This window comes from Ambystoma mexicanum, chromosome 3q, assembly GCF_040938575.1.
Source record: "Ambystoma mexicanum isolate Mex_15411 chromosome 3q, UKY_AmexF1_1, whole genome shotgun sequence".
Taxonomy (NCBI): domain Eukaryota; kingdom Metazoa; phylum Chordata; class Amphibia; order Caudata; family Ambystomatidae; genus Ambystoma; species Ambystoma mexicanum.
Window position 1 is genome coordinate 257,380,349 of NC_090926.1, and position 19,488 is coordinate 257,399,836.

The 19,488-nt window shown below is 48.8% G+C and overlaps 1 protein-coding gene across 3 annotated transcripts in view; it reads left to right on the forward strand.

Annotated features, from left to right (window-relative positions):
* Positions 1-19,488, forward strand: part of TIMELESS (timeless circadian regulator) — a 1,506,051-nt gene that overhangs the window by 475,407 nt on the left and 1,011,156 nt on the right. For all 3 annotated transcript variants that reach the window (XM_069653695.1, XM_069653693.1, XM_069653694.1), the window contains exons 11-12: positions 17,828-18,045; positions 18,290-18,393. In XM_069653695.1, coding sequence (XP_069509796.1) covers positions 17,828-18,045; positions 18,290-18,393 — 322 coding nt within the window. The remainder of the gene's footprint in view (positions 1-17,827; positions 18,046-18,289; positions 18,394-19,488) is intronic.

A 19,488-nucleotide genomic window follows, 5' to 3' on the forward strand; every position in this document is an offset into this window, starting at 1 on the left:
AGTTCCTCAAGGAACTCCTTGTAAAATTCAGCGCCCAACCCGTCCGACCCCGGTGCCCTGCCTATTGACAGATCCTTGATTGCTTCCCCAATCTCTTCCGTCGTTACCGGCTGATCCATCGCCAGGTGCACTTCATCAGGGAGCTTAGGGAGGGAGAGGGCTTCAAGATAGGTCTTGATTTCTGAGGATGTTTTCTTATCTTGGTTTGAGTATAGCCTCTTATAGAATTCTATAAATTCCCCGTTAATGTCCTTATCCCCAAGGAGAACCCTCCCCTGTTGCGTGCGTATGCTTGTGATCTGTGTGGGTTGTTTATCGTGTTTAATTAGGTTGGAGAGCGCCCTGCCAGCCTTGTTGCCCTCCCCGTACCTGTGCGCCCGAATCGGGCCGCCACATATCGGACCTCCCTCAGTGCAAGCTTGTCAAATTCCTGGAGATGTGTGTGTATATCAGCTAGTACTGTCTTGTCTTGCGTATTTGAATGTTTTCTCAAGTGCATCTAACTTTCCTTCAACAGACAGTTCGTTCCTCACAGCCTTTAACATACCCGTAGTTCTAGGCATCAACAGACCCCTCATCCAGACCTTGAATGATTCCCACACTGTCGAGAGTCTGTCGACCGATCCAATATTATTGGGCAGAAACTCCGAAATTTCAACATGGAGTGACTCCACTAGCCCGGGGTCACATAACTTTCCACCAGACATCCTCCACCTCCTGAAGGGACTTGGGGTGTTCCAGAATAGTAGTTCCAACAATACTGGGGAGTGATCTGAGAGGGTGCGGGGCAGGATTTCACATCGCTCAACCGAGGGCGTCATGGGCATGGAGACCAACCAGTAATCAATCCTGGACTCGGAATCATGTACCGAGGAATAAAACGTGTATCTTCTACTGCCCGGGTGGACCTCCCTCCACGCATCAACCAGTGAGAGCTGTGCAATGACATGTCTAAGATTCAGTGCTGTCCTGCTTGGGGGTCTCATCACCGTAGAGGATCTATCCAGAACCGGATCAATGGCCAAGTTGAAGTCCCCCCCCCAACCCCACCCCCCCACAAGACACCCAAAACATCCAGTGATATAACCATCTGATATATATCCAAGTAGAAGGCCGGGTCATCGATGTTGGGGCCGTATGTATTGACCAGGAGAAGCTGTTGGTTAGCCACCTCCCCCCAGACCATGACAAATCTTCCCTGGGGATCGACCTTGTGACCTCCAACCCGGAACCCAAGGCCTGGGTGAATAAGGGTGAAAACCCCTCTGGACTGAGTCGAGTAGTCCGTGTGGAACCTCAAGGGACCCCACCCGGGCAGGATGTGAGAATTACCCATCCCCACTGCATGGGTCTCCTGCAACATCAGTATTTGGGGATTATTCCTGGAGACGTAATTGGAGATCTTCCTAACCTTAACTGGATTGTTCAACCCCCTCACATTCCACATCCATAGTTTAACCTGTAGCCCACCACCGGGGACCCGCGATGGAACATTAGCCATTTTCAAATCTAGCGAGTTCACAGTATTCGTGCCATACAATCAGTGCCAGCCCAAACGTGACCAAAACTTTACTTTTCAACCAACAGGTCGTCCCATTCCACCCTCCCTTTAGAGGTAGCTCCGGAAGGTAGCCAAAATCCTCAACAAAATGCCACCATAAATCCATCCAACAACTGAACGTAACTTCCCCTTCACCATGTCCCACCCGCCCCCCCCCATCATCACCCCCAACTTGACGATGTAGCCGATCAAACTTATGGAACATTCCACGGGTGGCCATGTTGCTTCACATGGCCGCCGATCAGGTCCAACAACTCCACCAACCAAAGTGCCTGGTGTACCTTAATCAGTTACTCATATGGGCCCCGAGCCCAAGCAGGTCGACACACAAGTGTTTCTCATTCCACGGGTCTGGGCCTGTTTTGTGCTGGTCTGCCCCCTCTGGGAGGAAGGGGTATGGAAGTTTCAATATAATGCATGGCCTCCGCTGGGGACTTGAAGAAATGGGCCCTGCCCGCATGTTGAAACCTCATTTTTGCCGGGAACATTAAAGCGTATGGAATCAGGCGCTCTCTTAGGAGCTTCTTAACTGGCTCATAGGACCTTCTGCTCGCTTGAACTCCAGAGGAGAAATCGGGATAGAAATGTATGCGACTTTCCTCATAGTGAAGGGTGCCCGCCTCTCTCGCTTTTCGTAGGATTGTGTCCCTGTCTCTATAGTTGAGGAGCCGAGCAATTATGGTGCGTGGTGGCGCGCCTGGTTTAGGTGCAGGGGCAGGCGTACGATGTGCTCGTTCCACCAGAAATTGTTCAGATAAAGCCTCTGGTCCGAATAGGGTTTTAAGCAGTGTTTCAAGATGTTTCTCCATTTGACCCTTTCCAAATGATTCCGCTATGCCGACGACACAAATGTTATTGCGCCTGGAGCGCGATTCTAGGTCCTCGCATTTGTTCTGTAGCTTAGTCATGCTTTCCTTAATTTGGATGATATCACGGCTGTGGTGCGAAATAGTGTCTTCATTAGTGCTGATGCGGGTTTCAGTTTCCGTTATGCGTGGGCTTTCCTTCTCCACTCTAGCCTTCAAGGAGCCGATGGTAGAGACTATGTCATCCAATTTTGTGTTTATTGAGCGAAACCCATTTTGGACTATAGCTGTTAGGTTGTCCAGATTCTCACTGGATTCAGCAGCAGGGTTCTCGGTGTCAGCCGCGTGGGCGTCAGCCGACGTGGCATGACCCTGACCCCCCGTGTAGGCGTCCATGGGGCCCTTCCTCAGCTTCCCCGGAGTCTTGGAGCCCTTTGCCAGCCCCTGTGGTTCCCCCATGATGAATGGCATTCCAGGTGGTGCAGTATACTGTATCCCAAATGTTCTACAGTTTCCAGTAGGGGTCCCGCGCCACCGCCAGAACCAGGGCCTACACCCCGTCTGGTCTCCCGCCCACTCAGGCACTGGAGCCTCCCGCCTCAACAAGGGTGATTGCGGATCCGATTTAGCCGCTACCCCGGCCGACCATGTGGCATCCCGCGGGGGCTCCCTCTCCGCCCAGCCTCGTCTCCTTACCGGTCGTCAGCGTGGGTATTACTACCACAGAGTTCCTCAGGCCGCGTACTGCGATTTGCACCAGATGCCTCGCCCTGCACCGCACTGTAGGGTTTGTAAGGAGTTCTCTGGGGCTTAGCAACTGCGGCAACCACTACTGGGGCTGGGTCGGGCCTCGGGCAGGCACGGGCCGGAGAGTCGTCCACGCCGCGGCAGCCCAGATGCCGTAACGTGTCACCAGAAGAGTGTCAGGGCCGAGCCGGGACCAAGCTCCTCCCCCTTTGGGCCCAGCCGTTTCAGCCGCGCCGCGGCTCTGTAGTAGACTGCTCTGGAGCTCGCCTCCGGATTCCTGTCCCTCCGTGTACCGGTCAATCTGAATCGCGCCGTATCTCTGGCGTCCCTGGACCCCGAGCCTCAGGATTTCGTCTGGTCACCCACGGGCGGCCGGGCCAGCCCCCCAGATCGTCCGAGCCGAAACAGGCAGCGCTGGACGGATAAACTAGCTCAGGATTTCTCGGTGGAGCGGGAGCTCTTAGATCAGACGGCCATTTCCAACGTGCGCAACAGCGCCCCCTGTAGGAATATTTCTACTCCTAATGCTTTCTTCTGCCAACATGTCTCTGCACAAGTAAACCAGTCTTATTCTGTCATCCTAGTTGCTTGTTCTGGTTTTCTCTCGTAGTGCCTCATCCTTGCCTCTCCGCATCAATGTCTGTGTCTTTCAAAGGCAAGAAGGGGGTTTAAGGTGGATCAGGGGGACATGGCCTCTTCAAATACATTTTGTATCTTGTCTCTGGGGTTCAACTTCTGGAGAGTCGCATTAGCGTTCGAGATGGCAAGCCATTGGCCTCCAGCTGGTCCAGTCAGCATGAGTCAGTTGCTTTTACAAAGTCGAGCTGGCAATCTGGTAAATTGATGCAGTCTGCTGCAATGTGTCGAACCGATGTCTCAGTGGCTCAAAAAACAGGTCGGCGGGTTGAAGAACCTAAAAAACACAGTTTGCCCTGTAACATCTTCAAATGAGTCAAGCGTGGACAAGCTGGGTCGAAGATGTCTCGAGGTAAAGCAGGTTTCCAGCTGCTTTTGGACTTGTGTTGGCGAGAAGCCAAATCCCAGGTTATCCATGGACAAGGTGAGTCCCTAGTTCTGCACTTGCAGTCCAGGAAGTTGTCTGGCACCTACTGGGGTCCTTCACTTCCAGACAGCAGGAGCCTTGTTCCAGTGCAAAGGCAGCAGTGACGCTTTGGTCCACACCAGTGTCCCTCTCACTGTTGTCCGGGGATAGTTATGGGACAGAGCTTTGTTCTGCCTTGGAGCGCTCTATCTTTACTCCCTGACTTTGGCATAGACTGTTAGAACCAGCAATGGGAAGGGTATCCACATTGTCTCCCAAACCACAGATGCCGAATGAAATAGACCCTCCCACCGTGGCTGGCACAGATTAGATTAGATTTTAGTAGTACAGGTAACCATGAGGCAGCCAATCGGGGGAAGAGGGGTTAGGGAGAGGTTGTGGATAGGAAGGTGAAATGAGGGAAACCCCGAAAGATGGTTAGGGTAATGAGATTGGATAGGTAGGGAAAAACCCACCTTAATACCTCACCACCTATAGTCCTACTACCCGCCCGACCTGCTCCTAGCAAGAAATACCTGCCTAACACTAACACACTCCCAACATCCTACACCTGTAACCTGAATCATGAACAATCATCACTTTCAATGATATGCCTAAGAAGCATACACTGTTTAACATTGGCATTCATGCTCCTAGTAGCCCTCTAGAACTCTGAATCATGTGAAACATATGACAATGGCTTTGAAACCGACAAAAACAAGAGCCTGATGGCGTGATGAAACAAACATTTGTGGTTTCTCCACATGAAGTAACGATACTTGTGGGCTGTTGGCAAAGCATGAAATGGAACACAAAGCAAACGTAGCTCACACAGAGGTTCTTCCAAAGTCAGTTTTCTTACTGTCCTCTGGCTGCAAATATTCATAACATGCCCCAGATGGATTTGTATTGCCCAGAGTTTTGCAAAGTTCAACTACTGACCCCCTCGCACGTGTGTTGTTAATTACAACATATGCGTTTTCTTGCACCTTATTTTTAACAATGCAATGTTTTCGTAGCTCCCAGCATTAGTCACATTACCCCGGTAATTGCATATTTCCGAAGTAGGGTTTAAAGGAGTTCAACTAACAGAGCACCATCACACGTGCACTGTGCTAATGGCTTCACATGCATTTTGAGTTTTAACATGATTCATCAATGCAGCGTTGTGTACTTATGTGAGGTCCAGGGGCCCAGTGACATGTTCCGGACGAAGCTGACATCCCGTGGAAAAGAGCGCCTCAGTGCTAGTCAATGCTGCATGGCCCGCGTTCCTTACGGTTTGTCATGCCAACTCCAAATGAGTAATCCTCCTGCTTCGTGGTGGCCTCATCCTCCCGTGTCGTGATCTTCAGTAATTCACACCTGGCATGGGCAGACGACGGTATTAAGTGTGCAGCCGCGAGGCGCCCATAACTTCTGGACCAGAGCCTCCTGGGAAATGTGGTCCACAGCCCCAGACTGCTGCAACGCCAGTTTGTTGCCTGAAGTCTGGTGGCTGCGGCCACAAATGGCACCTCCAACTTGCCCCTTTCGGGCCTGGCTTTTTTGGGGATTTTGAGCATGGAATTGTCTCACAAACTGTGGTCTATGAACTGCCTCTTCTGGCTCCCATGAGCAATCCTCTGGTCTAAACCTAGCCATTACACCAAATACCACAAATGACGCTGTTGTCTCCTGGAATCCAAAATCCATTTAACTTCATATTCTGCTTGTCCATCTCACATGATGGGTGGCCTCTTGGTCCTGACCCTTGGAGCTGCAGGTTTAAGCAAAGAGACATGGAAAACTGGATGTATTTTCAAATTCTTTGGTAGTATTAACCACATGGCTGGCTGGGAAACCCATTTCTCCAGCATCGGGTCAGGCATGGATTCACATTCTCATGAATATTCCCCTGTCGTCAGGCTGGGAATCCTCAGTAGAAGAAAAAATAGTTTCACTTTCGCTTACAAATGTTATTTCTCTTTTAAACCAATCACTGTCCTCTGGGTCATACTGCCTCCATCCAATGACAGGCCTCTCCGTGTTTTCGACAGAAAAAGGTTCTATTTTTTTGTTCCAAAAGAGCCAGTGTGCTCTTTTCTCCATCTACTGACAGCAGGGATCCATTGTCTGTGAATTTCAGTGCCCTTCAAGGGCGAAGATCGTTTGTTTCCATAAGGCCATCGGGCCTACTTCGCACCCTCCGACCATGACGGAGAAGGAGGGAAGGTCCCTCTTCAAGCCCTGCACAAAGTGCAGGCTACGAAACATGTTTGTGGAAGACCAGCATCTATAATGCCTCTACTGCCTGCACCCGGACCATAAGGAGATAGAGTGCGAGATATGTCTGGGGTTCTCCAAGAAGACTACGAAGGACAGGCACAGTAGACTGGCGGCGTGGCTTAACGCTAAAGCCTCTGCCCTGTGCCCCGAGCATGGTAATGCCTCAGCCAGGACCGACTGGTCTGAGGAGCGGTCTTCTAAATCCTGTGAGGGTGCCTTATCCGTGGGGGGCCAGGACAAGGCCAAGAACTGCAAACCAGAGCCCACCCGCAGAAGCAGGTCCCAAGGTGGATAGGGCGCAATCGACGTCGCCCTCTGCCTCCATCGCCAGCCAGCAATCAAGCTCCTCCTCAAAAAGGAGATAATCTACCCTGGCTAAACTGTGGGAGAAATCTGAGAGGCCGTGGACCGAGGAGAAGGAGCCTGAACTGCCCAAGCAGGCCCAATAGGCGCAGGCTAAGACTTTGTCGAGTTGGTGGCCGCTTCTCTAATGACGGCTAAGTGAGCTGACCCTGTGAAGGCAGCCCCCGCAGCACAGAAAGTATCCTTGCCCACCTAGGTGTGACACTGACGCAATGACTTTGGCAATGTCTGCTGGCACGCCAGAAGGGGGAAACCAGTTCAAGCCCAACAGAGACGAAAAGAGGGGGGGGGGCGAGAAGGCCCTGAAAAAGCCCTCCCAGGCCATGACAAGCCATGGAGGTCTCAGCCACAGACGAGGAGGACCAGGAGTCCTTGCACACTGTCCACGAGGACATGGAAGAGGACGATGACTGAGTCAACAGCGACGACGGAGCAGGGCCTAGTTTTCCAATCCTGCCAGTTTAGCCGAGGGATGGGTCTTTGGCCATTCTGTCGACGCTTCTCAACTTGGTTTCGGAGATCCAGAAGAGGATGCCACCGGGCCAGTTTCCTGTGGTCCTCCAGGTCCCCCTTTCAGCCTCCAAATAAGAGGAGGAAGCATCATCTCACGCCCCCATTTCAGCCTCCACATCTGCGTCGGGGGCCCTCTCCCCAGCAAGCCCAGACACGGGGACGGCCACGACCACGGACTATATCGTTGCAGCGGGCGACGACTCTCTGCATTTGGATGCTCGACCTAGGGCGTACCCACTGGATGAGGTGAGGTCATTCCCTTCCATGATAGCCAGAGCCTCCAAGCTTTTTCATCTTCTGCCCGAAGAAACCATGAAGGAGGGTTTCTTTTACCAGAGGCGCGAGTCCAGGAGGAAGACATTCATGGCGGTGCCCGTTCTGGTCGACGTGTGGGATGCGGGCCTGGCCCTCATGAAGAACCTTTTTACGGCTCCAGCCGAACGGGATAGACTGGAGAAGAAGTATTGGGTGCCGGACTCCGCACCCAACTGCCTGAGGTCGCAACCATCGCTGGATTCGTTGGTGTCAGCAGCCACAAGGAAACGGTTAGTTAACCCGTCCTTGTCGTCTTCTGTCCTCTGGACAGCGAGGGGAACCAGCTGGACACCATGGGAAGGAAGGTGATTTACACTGTGGTGTCTAAAATTAAGACGGCAAACGCACTGGCGATCCTAGCCAGTTACGACAGGGAGCGTGGTACTGTCACAATCCCTAGCAGAACACCAGGCATTACTACACACAACTGCCGCAACACTGATAAGCAATGGACAATGAGGGTTGCTGGCTGGCGTGGATGTCTATTGGCAGACCTTAATAGCCCCTGCCAAGATGGCCGCCAAGTTAGGAATTAACTCGGGAACCAAGATGGCCCCCAAGAAGCCCCTACTGTTAGTATCCTTGGTGGTCTAGTGGAAAGGTAGGGGATGTTTCGTCTGATCTCGTTCCATTACAGTGGCGCTGGATGTCGCCAGCACAGGGTTCCTGCAGATGGGGGAACGGTGTCTGCCTTAGTCGACAAAGCTGGATGAAGGCCACAAATTTCCGACAGGAAGTCCAGGCGAAGGTGTTGGACATGCACTTCGACAGAGATAACTTGTTTGGGGAAGGTCGCTGACGAGTCCCTCCAGGCCATCAAGGTGGCAACAGGTATTGCCCGTTCCTTGGGCACTCTCCAGCAGCAGCGCTCTTCTTTTTGCTCCTCCAGGGGAAAGTGTAGTAGGTCTTCCAAAGGTTTCTCTTCTTACCGTCAGACTTCCAGATCCACGACCCACGAAGCCTACAGAGGCCGTTCCCAGACCTACGGTAGCGGAGGACGGCATCGTCTGCAGGGCAGGATGCCGGCTCCGAAACAGGCCTGAACTGACCAGGATGTCGGGGGGGGGGGGGGAGGGGCGCCCCATGCATGCACCCCATGCATGCACCCCGGTGGGCGGCTGGCTCACTATGTTCGTCAGAGTGGAAGAAGATCACTGAATGATGGGTGCTGGACGCTCTCGCCCAGGGACACTCGGGAGTTCCAGCGCAGGTGTCCACGCATTCCTCCGGTTACCCGTTAGGAGCAGCACATTCCTCAACTCCTGCAAGAGGGTATGGGCAATGCTGCAGAAAGGAGCGATGGAGCTAGTTCTGAGGAGAGGGTAGCGACCATTCAATGGAAGCTGCAGCGGCTGTTGTCGATAAAGACCGCCACGGTGCGAACCATCAAGTCGTTGCTCGGCATGATGTAATCCTCCATCTACCTCATTCGGCTCTGCAGATTACAGATGCAACCTCTTCAGGAGTTCCTGGACGCTGGCTGGATACAGGTATCTGGAAGCTTCACGGACAAGATCTCACTCGACGACGAGTTCCGTCGGGCAATAGGGTGGTGGGGTTTCCGCTCCAACGTTGCCCGGGGTTTCAAAACCCTGTCACCACTGATGCTTCCCCGAAAGGCTGGGGAGCCCACACCGGACGTCTGCACGCCAGAGGCCTGTGGCTGCCCTCAAGTTGTTCCTTCTGTCTCTGAAGGGCACAGTGGTGAGGACCTTCACGGACAACACCACCACAATGTTCTACATCAGGAAACGGGGGCGGGTACTTGATCCCCAGCACTCTCCAAGGAAGCGCATGACTTGTGGCACTGGGCTGTCAGACAAGATATGTTCCTAGTTCCTCTTCACCTAGCGGGAGTCAAGAACACCAATGCAGACTCCCTCAGCAGGGAGTTGCTCTCCTGCTAAGAGTGGAAACTTCGGCTGGACAAGGTAGACCGCATCTTCGTCAAGTGGGGCAGGCCCCAGATCGATAGGTTTGCGATGGCGGTGAACTCCAAATGCCAGAGGTTTGCCAGCAGATTCCACCAACAGAGGAGCATGAGGGACCCGTTCTCCTTCCCGCAGGGAGGCCTGTTCCTGTACGCCGTTCCTCCTTTGCCTCTCCTGTTATGAGTCATCAACACTCAGATGGTGCCAATGCAGGCTGATACTCATCGCCTCGGCATGGCCAAGGCAGATTTGGTATCTAGACCTTCAAAGCCTGTCTGCGTCGTCCCCCATCAAGCTGCCGGTAGTTCCGGATTTTCTCACCAGAGAAGGAGGCGCAATCCTGCATCACAACCCAGGATCGCTGAACCTGAGGGCTTGGCTCCTGCAGCCCTAGAGTTTGGTGGATACAACTTACCTGCGGACTACAGAGATCCTCGCCAAGGCCAGGGCATTGTCAACTCTTAAATGCTACGGTCTCAAGTGGAAGCGCTTTGCTACGTGGTGCCGGTCGCAGAGGATTGTCCTGCTAAGGGTCACGGCCCCGCAAATTCTTCCATACTTGCTCTCCTTGGCCAAGGTTGGCAAGGCACACGCTTATATCAAGATGCAGCCGGCGGCTACCTCCCGCTACATCAGCTCTCCAGGAAGATCTTCGCTGTGGTCACGCCGACTCATCAAGGAGTTCCTCAAAGGATTTATTCGATCTTTCCTGCCGGCAAAGACTCCTGCCCTGGTGTGGGAACTCAACGTGGTTCTGACGAGGCTCATGGGGGGCCTCCTTCGAGCCGATGCATCAGGCCCCTCTCGTGGAAAACTGCTTTACTTGTGGCCATCACCTCTGCCAGGAGGGTGGGCGAGATCCAGGCCCTATCCTGCAAGCAACCATATCTGTCTTTCCACGAATTGGGGGTGGTGCTGTGGATGCACCCCTCCTTCATGCCGAAGGTTCCGTCAATTCCACCTCAACAAGCCTTTGGTGTTACCTGTTGAAAGGGCCTTGCACTTGCTGGAAATTGCTCGGGCCTTGAAGTTCTACGTGAGGTGCACAAAAGGTTTTCGGAAGACTTCACAACTGTTATAAACTTTGGTCCTGTGAACCACGACAAGGCCTTTTCCAAGGCTTCCATTTCAAGGTGGCTCTCTGGCTGCATCATGCATTGTCATCAGTTGGCGAACCGACCACTGCCTGGCTGTCCGACAGCCCACTCGACTGAGCGATTACTTCGATGATGGCGTTCCTGTCTGGTGTGCCCCTGTTGGACATCTGTACGGCAGCTACGTGGAGGTCCATGCACACCATCAAGAGGTTCTACTGAGTCGACAGGGATACTAGGGAGGAGTCCAGAGTCGGCCAAGCAGTGCTACGCAACCTGTTTGCTTGGGGTGAGTCTGTTCCGGAAGTAAGAGTTAATTGCTTCTGTTGAGCCTTGCCACCACCCGTGGTTGTGTAATGGTGTACTGCTATGTATTTGTTATTCATGAGCATGGGAATCCATGCCAGACCCCATGCTGGAGAAGGAACAAGTTACTTACCTGTAACTATTGTTCGCCAGCATGGGTCTGGCATGGATTGCAAACCCTCTCCGGCTCTTCTTGGCCATACTGCCACTTTACGTGCTTACCAAATCTGAAGATGGCTGCCAGAGGAAGGGCTTAGGGGAGGGCTATCATTGGATGGGGGCAGTATGACCCAGAGGACAGTAATTGGTTTAAAGGAGAAATACAGTTTGTAAGTGAAAGTGAAACAGTTTTGTCTTTTACCGAGGATTCCTAGCCTTATGGGGAATATTCATGAGCATGTGAATCCATGTGCATTGTTAATTTTTCTTGCACCTTTATTTTTAACATTGCAGAGTTTTCTTTGCTCCTAGCATTGGTCACAATACCCAGTAATTTTGTGTTTCTGAATCTGAGTTCTGGGGCCCCGTGAGACGCCCCGTACGAAGCTGATGTTGAGTTGAAAAGAGCACCGCAGCCGTAGTCACAGCTGCATGGCCCGTATTCCTTACTGCTTGTGCCAGCTCCAAACGAGTAATCCTCCTGCTTCATGGTCGCTGTGTCCGTCCGTCCGTGCCGTGATCTTCAATAATTGGCACCTGGCACAGGCAGATGACAGCCTTAAGTGCGCAGCCGCGAGGCTGCGCGCGCATGACTTTTGGACCAGAGCCTCCTAGGAAATGTAGTCCGCAGCCCCAGACGGCCGCAACGCCACCGTTTGTTGTCTGGTGGCTGCGGCCACAAATGACACCCCCCAACTCGCCCCACGCATGCCCCTACTCTTTGCCTGACATAGACTGCAGTCCCAACAGAGTTCTGGCAAATCCTTGTAAGAGTCCAGAGATTAATCAACTAAGAGGGTTTGCTCTCCTCAAACAGCAGATTGGGCCAAAGCAAGCCTGTTGTCAAAGATCCAATCCAGGCTGCTGTTAAGTTTCCTTTGCCTTCTAAAATCATACCCAGAGTACCTTGTCTACAGGAAGTGGGGATGGAGAGACAGTTGTAGAGAGCCATAGCAGAAACCAAGATTATGGAATCCCTGATTCAGCCTACCTCTCTCCTGTACTGGTTCAACTCATCCCCTTTTCCCATTTCTGCTGACTTCAAAGAGACTCCAGTGGTCAGCACTGTTGTGTTGCTTTGTTTTGTCAGGCCTCTGAAGCACCGATTTGCCTGTTCCCTGGGGGGTAAAGTGTTGGCATTCCTCTTGGGCATCAAAGAAGCAGCTTTCCAGGCATTGTCCCAAATGGCAGTTTTGGAGACAGCTAGTCCAGAAGTCCAGACAGCTAATACACATCAGCCCTGTCATAACGCGATTACTACTCACCAAACTGACACTAATGATATCCAAATGCTGTGGCTGTACAATTGTGTGATGCCAGTAGCCACCATGCCATAACCAGGCATGGCTTTACAGTTTAACATACTAATGTCTGACTATGATGCACAATTATGTTGTTTTGAACCAGAGTTGCAAACAATTTAAAATACATCTCTGCCTGTTGGAACTTTACATCAGCGGTCAGGAATGCACATGTGACCTTTAACTCTGCCCTGCTGCTAGGGCTGGTGCTAGATGGTGTGTGGAGACCATGTCTGCAAAAGCAGCTGAGTGCACTATTATTTGGCATTGAGCATGATGAGGCGCCTGACCAGCAGACGTCCCTTTTTAGAAACTGAATAGCCTGCACATCATGTGGAGGTCAGAATGAGAAGTGACTAGAGTGGAGAGTCCGGGTCCAAATGGGCAAAGGGAGAGAGGGTCCCAGAGCGGCAGACAAAAAGAGGGAATAAGTTGGGACAGTGACAGAGGGGTGATGAAAGGAAGAAGGGCTTTGGAGATCAAAGCAGAATAGATCCACTAGATCTGTCTACCCAGCCTGATGCTTGGCCAGACCTGAGCTCGCCCGACCTACCAAAGAGACCACCAGATTGACAAAGCAGGGTATGGGTCCCCTAAACTGGAAGACCTTTAATCATGGCAGGAGGTTCCGGCGAGAAGCATGGTCGGGAACCCCAAAACTTGGGTGCAGGGGAGATCCCTGTAGCAAACATTGGACAGTTTCTTTGAATTTTGGCAGTTTGAGAAGAGTGTACACCTTAGTTCACTCCTTTATTATTTTGCCCACAGTGTTCAATTTACCTAATAAAAATCACTTTGTTTAGTTGATGTGTGGGTTCAGTCATTGATAATTCAGCGACCATCCTAAAACTACACAATGTGCAACTTTGTGAGTGATGGGAAACTGGTTTATTCCTCGGCAGCCATGTGGGAGAAAGTGCCATTTCCCATCACCATTTTATCTAATTTGTGCTAAGTGTCCTGAGTGCAGGAAAGAGACTTGCATAGGCATAAACGAAGAGTTCTGCTCCCTAGGCATTTTCCCCTTGTCACCATCCCTTACTTATTTGCAGGCCTTGTATCACAACGTTGGTATGGTCTTGGACATAATCAAGATCAAAGCCCTCTCCCTAAGGCCTTTTCGGCTCTGTAGGGTTTTCTCACACATTTATGTGAAAGCCTTTGACCACAGCACTCTGGATCAAGAGGCTGCTGGGTTGTATGTCAGCCTGTGTTCAGCTGGTCCCACGTTTATGTTGGCACATGCAACCGGCCTTTGATCCCAGCTACTTGGAGTGTTCGCGAACATCCAGGGTTAAATGGTGGATTCTCACCTAATGCCACAGGTTCCACTTGTCCCTACTGAGCCTAAGATCTCTACAACAGACACCTTGGTTTGCCTGGGATGCAACCCTGGATCCCGAATCCCCTTCAATTCTTTACGTATGCCTATCCGAACAAGTTGCCACAGAGAATTGTACTCCAGCTAAAGGTGCTTTCTTTTGGCTGTGAAAGTATTCCTTTCATCTTTGCAGGGCAAGAGTGTCTTTGTCTACACCAATGAAAATGTGATCTTCTGTGTGGAGAAGCAAGGGGGAACTCGCGCATCATTGAACATCAATAGTTTAGTGTGGACTTTCACTTTTGGGGTGGGACCAAGCCTACTTTTATTATGGTCTTCCTCCTTTCTTTAATGGCTCAGCAGGCTGAAGAATGATGATCTGAACGGTTGCCCAAAGTTGTCGTCAGAGGTTGAGTTGAATTCTAAACCTTATAGCCATCACCTCTTTTTGCTCAAGCATCCCAGAAATTCTCTATTCTATTTTTTGGTCTTTGCATTAGGAGTGTGACAGAGGTATGGAAGCTGGTGTGTAGCAAGAAGAGCCTTCATGTGGGTGGACCTGTCCCTGCAAAAAGGCTTTCTTTGCTTTTTCTATGCCTCGCATGAAATTATCAGAACTTCATACCAAGGGAATGGGTCTCCAGGGCGTTAGTAGGACGTGGCACATGTATTACCAGCACAAGAGTCCCTACGGTGAGTAGGATACAGTTTGCTGCGGGGGCTCTTATTCTAGCCTGTAGACGTACTGGTGGATTCTGTTTTGCTTCAATACTGAGAAGAAGGAAAGAAGTTTTGAATCTGTTTCTGAAAGGTCAAAGATCCCTAGATGAGTATTATGGCGGTCAATTGGAGCTCCACTCTAATATTCTCTTCAATGGTAATGCCAGTGGTAGGTCTGAAATTAAATGCAATTGGATTTAGAACATTTTGAAATTCAGCTCAACTGCAATCCCCTCGAATTACCTGATCTCTTCTCTCAAAAAATAACTAAAGTAGCAGAATCGGGCTTTAGACAATGTATTCCCACTTCAATCCAAAATCCCCTATATTTTCATAATCCTTAATGAAAGGACTCTGTTTTGAAAGTAAATGTAGGAGGTCATATGCTACAGACCTGTTTCGATCAAGTTAGGAAATTAAGCTGATTTGTTTTTGCTGTTAGCGGGCCATTCTAAATTCATTCAAGAGCCTCAAATTTTCTCAAAACAAATAACCGTTGTTTCAGAGCCTGTCCACTCTCTGGCAGAGACTCCTTAAATTCTAGCACCTGCCGAAATCTGCACAAAGCTAGCTTGCTTCCTATACGGTGCACCAATAGCCATGATATTGCGACACTGCTGCTCTTTCCAATGCCCTTGATCTATGAGCACCTAGTTTAATCCGGCAGATACAGATTCTCAAGCTTCTCTGCTGGATCCATTCTTATTTTTGCCCCCAAAGGTAATTACAACCATCCTATTTAAGGTGAGGTTTTGACCCCTACCCTCTGAGGATTTTATAATCCTGTGCAGTATGTGTTGTACCATACCTTCTTCTTAATCACTCATTATTGGGTCAGGCCTCCATCGATTTGATAAATAGTCATAGTTGCTGTTCCTTTCTTTACATGTATTGGTAACAATAAAGACATTTGATCAGAGAATGGCAGAATTAAACTCATATTTAAAAAAGCTTCTTGGATTCCACAGTTCCTGCAAATGTTCACCCTATTGCTTTAGTAGGTTTTCCATGTACAATCCTTAAAAGAGCAGACACAGATCCACTTTCAAACTTCATTTAAAGTTTTAACTTCTTATCTGACCCTACAGTGGGTTTCCACACTATCAATAGAAGGAACTGTTTCCATTTCTGTGCTTGGTAACCTTCGATAGAATGGTGTGATGTTACCACACTTAACTGCTGCTCAACAGCTTGGTAACCTTTAATACCATGGGCCATACCATCCTGTTCTACTCCCTCAAGGACATACACACTTGCAGGAATGTACTTTCATGGTTGATTGTCTCTAAATAAATGCTGTCAAGGGGGTGGGTAAGGTGGGGGCAGTCTTTTATGGTGTCCCCAAGCCTCTTCTCATGTACCTGCGTTGTTAAATATTCATGTTCAACCTTTGGCTCCCCTAATTCCACCATATGCATTTTGTTTTTATTTGTACACTGTAGTGACACAAATCTGCATTGGTCCTGATTGGAACTGAATACTACTTTTGCAAATATATTGCATGTGTGCCATCAAAGATTGGATGAGTTCCAATTGGTTGCATCTTAAACTATGGGAAAACTGAGGTCTTAAAGGAGGCTATACTTTCCTCTGGTCTCTGCGATGTATTTTGAACAGTATGGAATCCTGTGCAGTTCTGGTACAAATGATGCACAATCTGTGTTTATAAATTCTCTAAAACCAGAAATTGGAGAGGTTTGCTATTCTTGCCCTTTTCATTGACCGACTTTGCCCACATCTTCCCACTGCTATCCTCTGCAGCAGGCAGACATGGCTGTGATTGCCATTGTGTTTTACTTTCAGGACTATTTAGATTCCTTTTCGTTTGCTTAGATATTTGTTGTATTGTTTTCAGCTGGTTCAAAATGCTGCTGCCTGGTTTGTAGTAGGTGTACGAAGGAACTACATTTCTGCTCATTTGCCTCACACTCGTAGTCTGTTTCGGGTAGAGCTGATACAATTGTGTTTCAAATGCCTCCCTGGTATTTAGGGCATGGTATGTGCTACAACATCCCTTTGCATTGCAACGGAATCTGCAGATACCAGGCCGTCATGCTCCCTGCAATCGGAAAATGTGATTTTTTTTTTTCTGCCGCACTTCTGGACAGGTGGCCTCTTTACCAAGGTCTTTGCACTAAAATTGCGTAATAACATGGCATTTGAAATCCAATCTACTCCCAATTTGCTACCATGAAGAAGACTAAAGCTGTTTTTTTCTAAATCGGAGTGTTGCTGCCATTCTCCTCTTGGATTCGGTGCCATATGTCTGTTTCAGTGCCCAAGACCTTTTATTCTGCATGTGCTATGCACATTGCCTAGATGCATTGAGTTGGGGCTATCTGAGTGGCCTCAGTGTCTAGCGGCCACCAGCCAACTGGATCTTATTCAACAAAGGCAGGTTAGATAATAGTTTTCTAACATTGAGGAACTTTTTGGAGATATCATAGGCCTGTACCTTCGCGACCAAATCGGGGTTACTTGGTGATTAGCCTTTTTAGGGTTTTTGTCTTTTGTGGTTGGTTCTTTGTCGCATGAGTGTAGGTCACTACAGAGACACTGAGTTCCTCTACTCCGTTTGTAAACTGTAGGAAAAGTTGCAACTGTGCCTGCACTTATTTGCACCAAGATAAGTTACTGGTGTAGTTCCTTTTGCTAGGAATGACAAATCCAAAAGTTCTGTTGTATTTGATAAAGTTTTTTATTTTGAATTTTCAGCCCCTCTTGGATGACACGTGTTTCGGCGTACAACCTGCGCCTTTTTGAAATCCGGGCTAGTTTAATTAATCAAGACCATGAAAAAAATATAAAAACACAACATTCAGAAACTTTTAAATGAAAACCATGTCAATTTCAAAAACAAAAAAAAGAAAAGAAAAATCTTGTCAGTGTTTAGTCCCATACCATATATTATTCAAAAACCACATTACACCTCGTGCATTCTAAGGAACCAGACTTTTATAAAAATAGATATGTGCGCCATTGTAACGGAACAAAGGTGGAAGGGAGGGAGGTTAGGAAATTCCTGCTAATTGTATTTCATCTTATTCAAAGTGCTGTTTACGGTATCATTGCTGTCACTAAATCTGATTGCCTACTTTATTACTGCCAGTGGGTTACATGTAAATCATCTCTTACCCTTTAATGTGTCATTACGGTTCACACAAAAAATAATGTTCTTGTTGTAAATGAAGCACTTTTAGTCTTGGGCTCAATCCCACCTGTGCAAACAAACAAGTGTAAAAGTCAAATTACTTCAAGGCACTCTACACATCGATTGGGCACCAACTAGCATTAGAAGCAATGGATTACACTTTCAAGGACACATCTGCCTCACACTGTAACTATGTGAAACAGCACTGATATTTCTCTTTTTTCATCAGGATCATCTCATACGCCAGAAGACCCAGCAACACGATGAGACCTACTACATGTGGTCCATGGCTTTCTTTATGTCCTTTAACCGGCACTTCCGCTTCCGTCCTGAGCTAGTGTCAGAAACCGTGAGCATCCGCACCTTCCACTTCATAGAGCAGAACCTGACCAACTACTATGAGATGATGCTAATGGACAAGAAGGAAGCAACTTCCTGGTCCAAGAGGTAACCTTTGCACGTAGAGGTGGCTAGATCTAGCATGCAATAACTATTTAATGCATTTCAGTGAGAATCTTTGCAGATACATGAGCAAAAGGAGCAGCCAAACACGGTATTTTTATGCCCCAATTACTGTGGTGTTCCTCCTCCTCTGCATCTGTGGTCGATACTCAAGATGAGTTTGATTTTTCCTATTCAGCTTCACTTTTTTATCCCATTTCTGAAATTTCATCTACTTTTCCTATAACAGAATGCATCTTGCTTTGAATGCCTACCAGGAGCTGCTCACAACAGTTTATGAGATGGATCTTTCCAAAGACGAGGCGGTCCGCGAGAGCAGCAAGATTATTAAAAGTAAGTCTCTTTTTACTTCTGTACATCCACAGGTTCTGAGGAAACCTAGCATAGTCTGTGGAACTAAAGGTCTGAAATGCAAGTGTTAAGGCTACTACTGTCAATGTTTGGCTTTTCGGAGTAAAAGCGATTGTGTGTAGGTGTTTTCTACATAACAAAGATCCTGTTAAGTCAGAACTTTGCATACATTTTCATATAACACATCCTTCATAATCCTTTAATACAGTGCTGCCTTAATGAAGATGATGGATCTTTCCTATTTTTTTTCCTTTTTAAAATCCAATCCTACTTATTGATTAGTCCTCTTCCCCTACTTTTAGACCTCAGGATATCTGTAGCACAGTTTAGAGAACGAATGAAGACTTGTGCACAGAGCCCTGCTCTTTTAATGCATGCACTGACTTCCATATTTCATTCCTTCTTTTCTGCTTGGGCTGTTTTTATGCTTCTTGCAGAGCTGCAGTCTACTGAAACAGCACTCTATTAGAACTGCATAGTGTTTATAATGGACTGGGACGGATCTTTTTCCTTAGGTACACTGGCTTCCTCGTATATCTTTTCTGGGGTCCCTATGTCTGACTGGAGCTAGTGGAGTGTGCAGAGTGTTGGAGTCATGTATTTGTATTGCATCTTTCAGCCTTAAGAGCACTCTGGGTTCCTCCATTTGGTCTATGTAGTCCGAGTAAATATTCTGAGAGTCCAAGGTAAAGGCTGTTGGTGTACTCCAGTCATGATAGGTGCACATGCGATAACGGCCATAGTCCTGTGAATGAAGGTCAAGTAAGGCATTATCTCTCGGGTAGTACAGAGTTAGAAGAAGCACCTCCTTAAAACAGCTTTAACATGGTTTTCTAGTGTAAGATTGCTACATTGTGATTTAAATTGGAGAGGACTTTGGTGGCATTGCACTGCAGAATTTCAGCTCGGTTTTGTTTGGGTTGAGCTTACGTCTGTTTGAAATCATCCCAGGAGTCCATATGTGCAAGGCATGTGCTGAGGTCCAGGGTGTTCATTGTGGATGTGTTAAAATTGTACTTGTCATCTGTGTGGTTTAAGTATGTGAGGCCTGAGTAAATACGTTCCAGAGAAGCAACG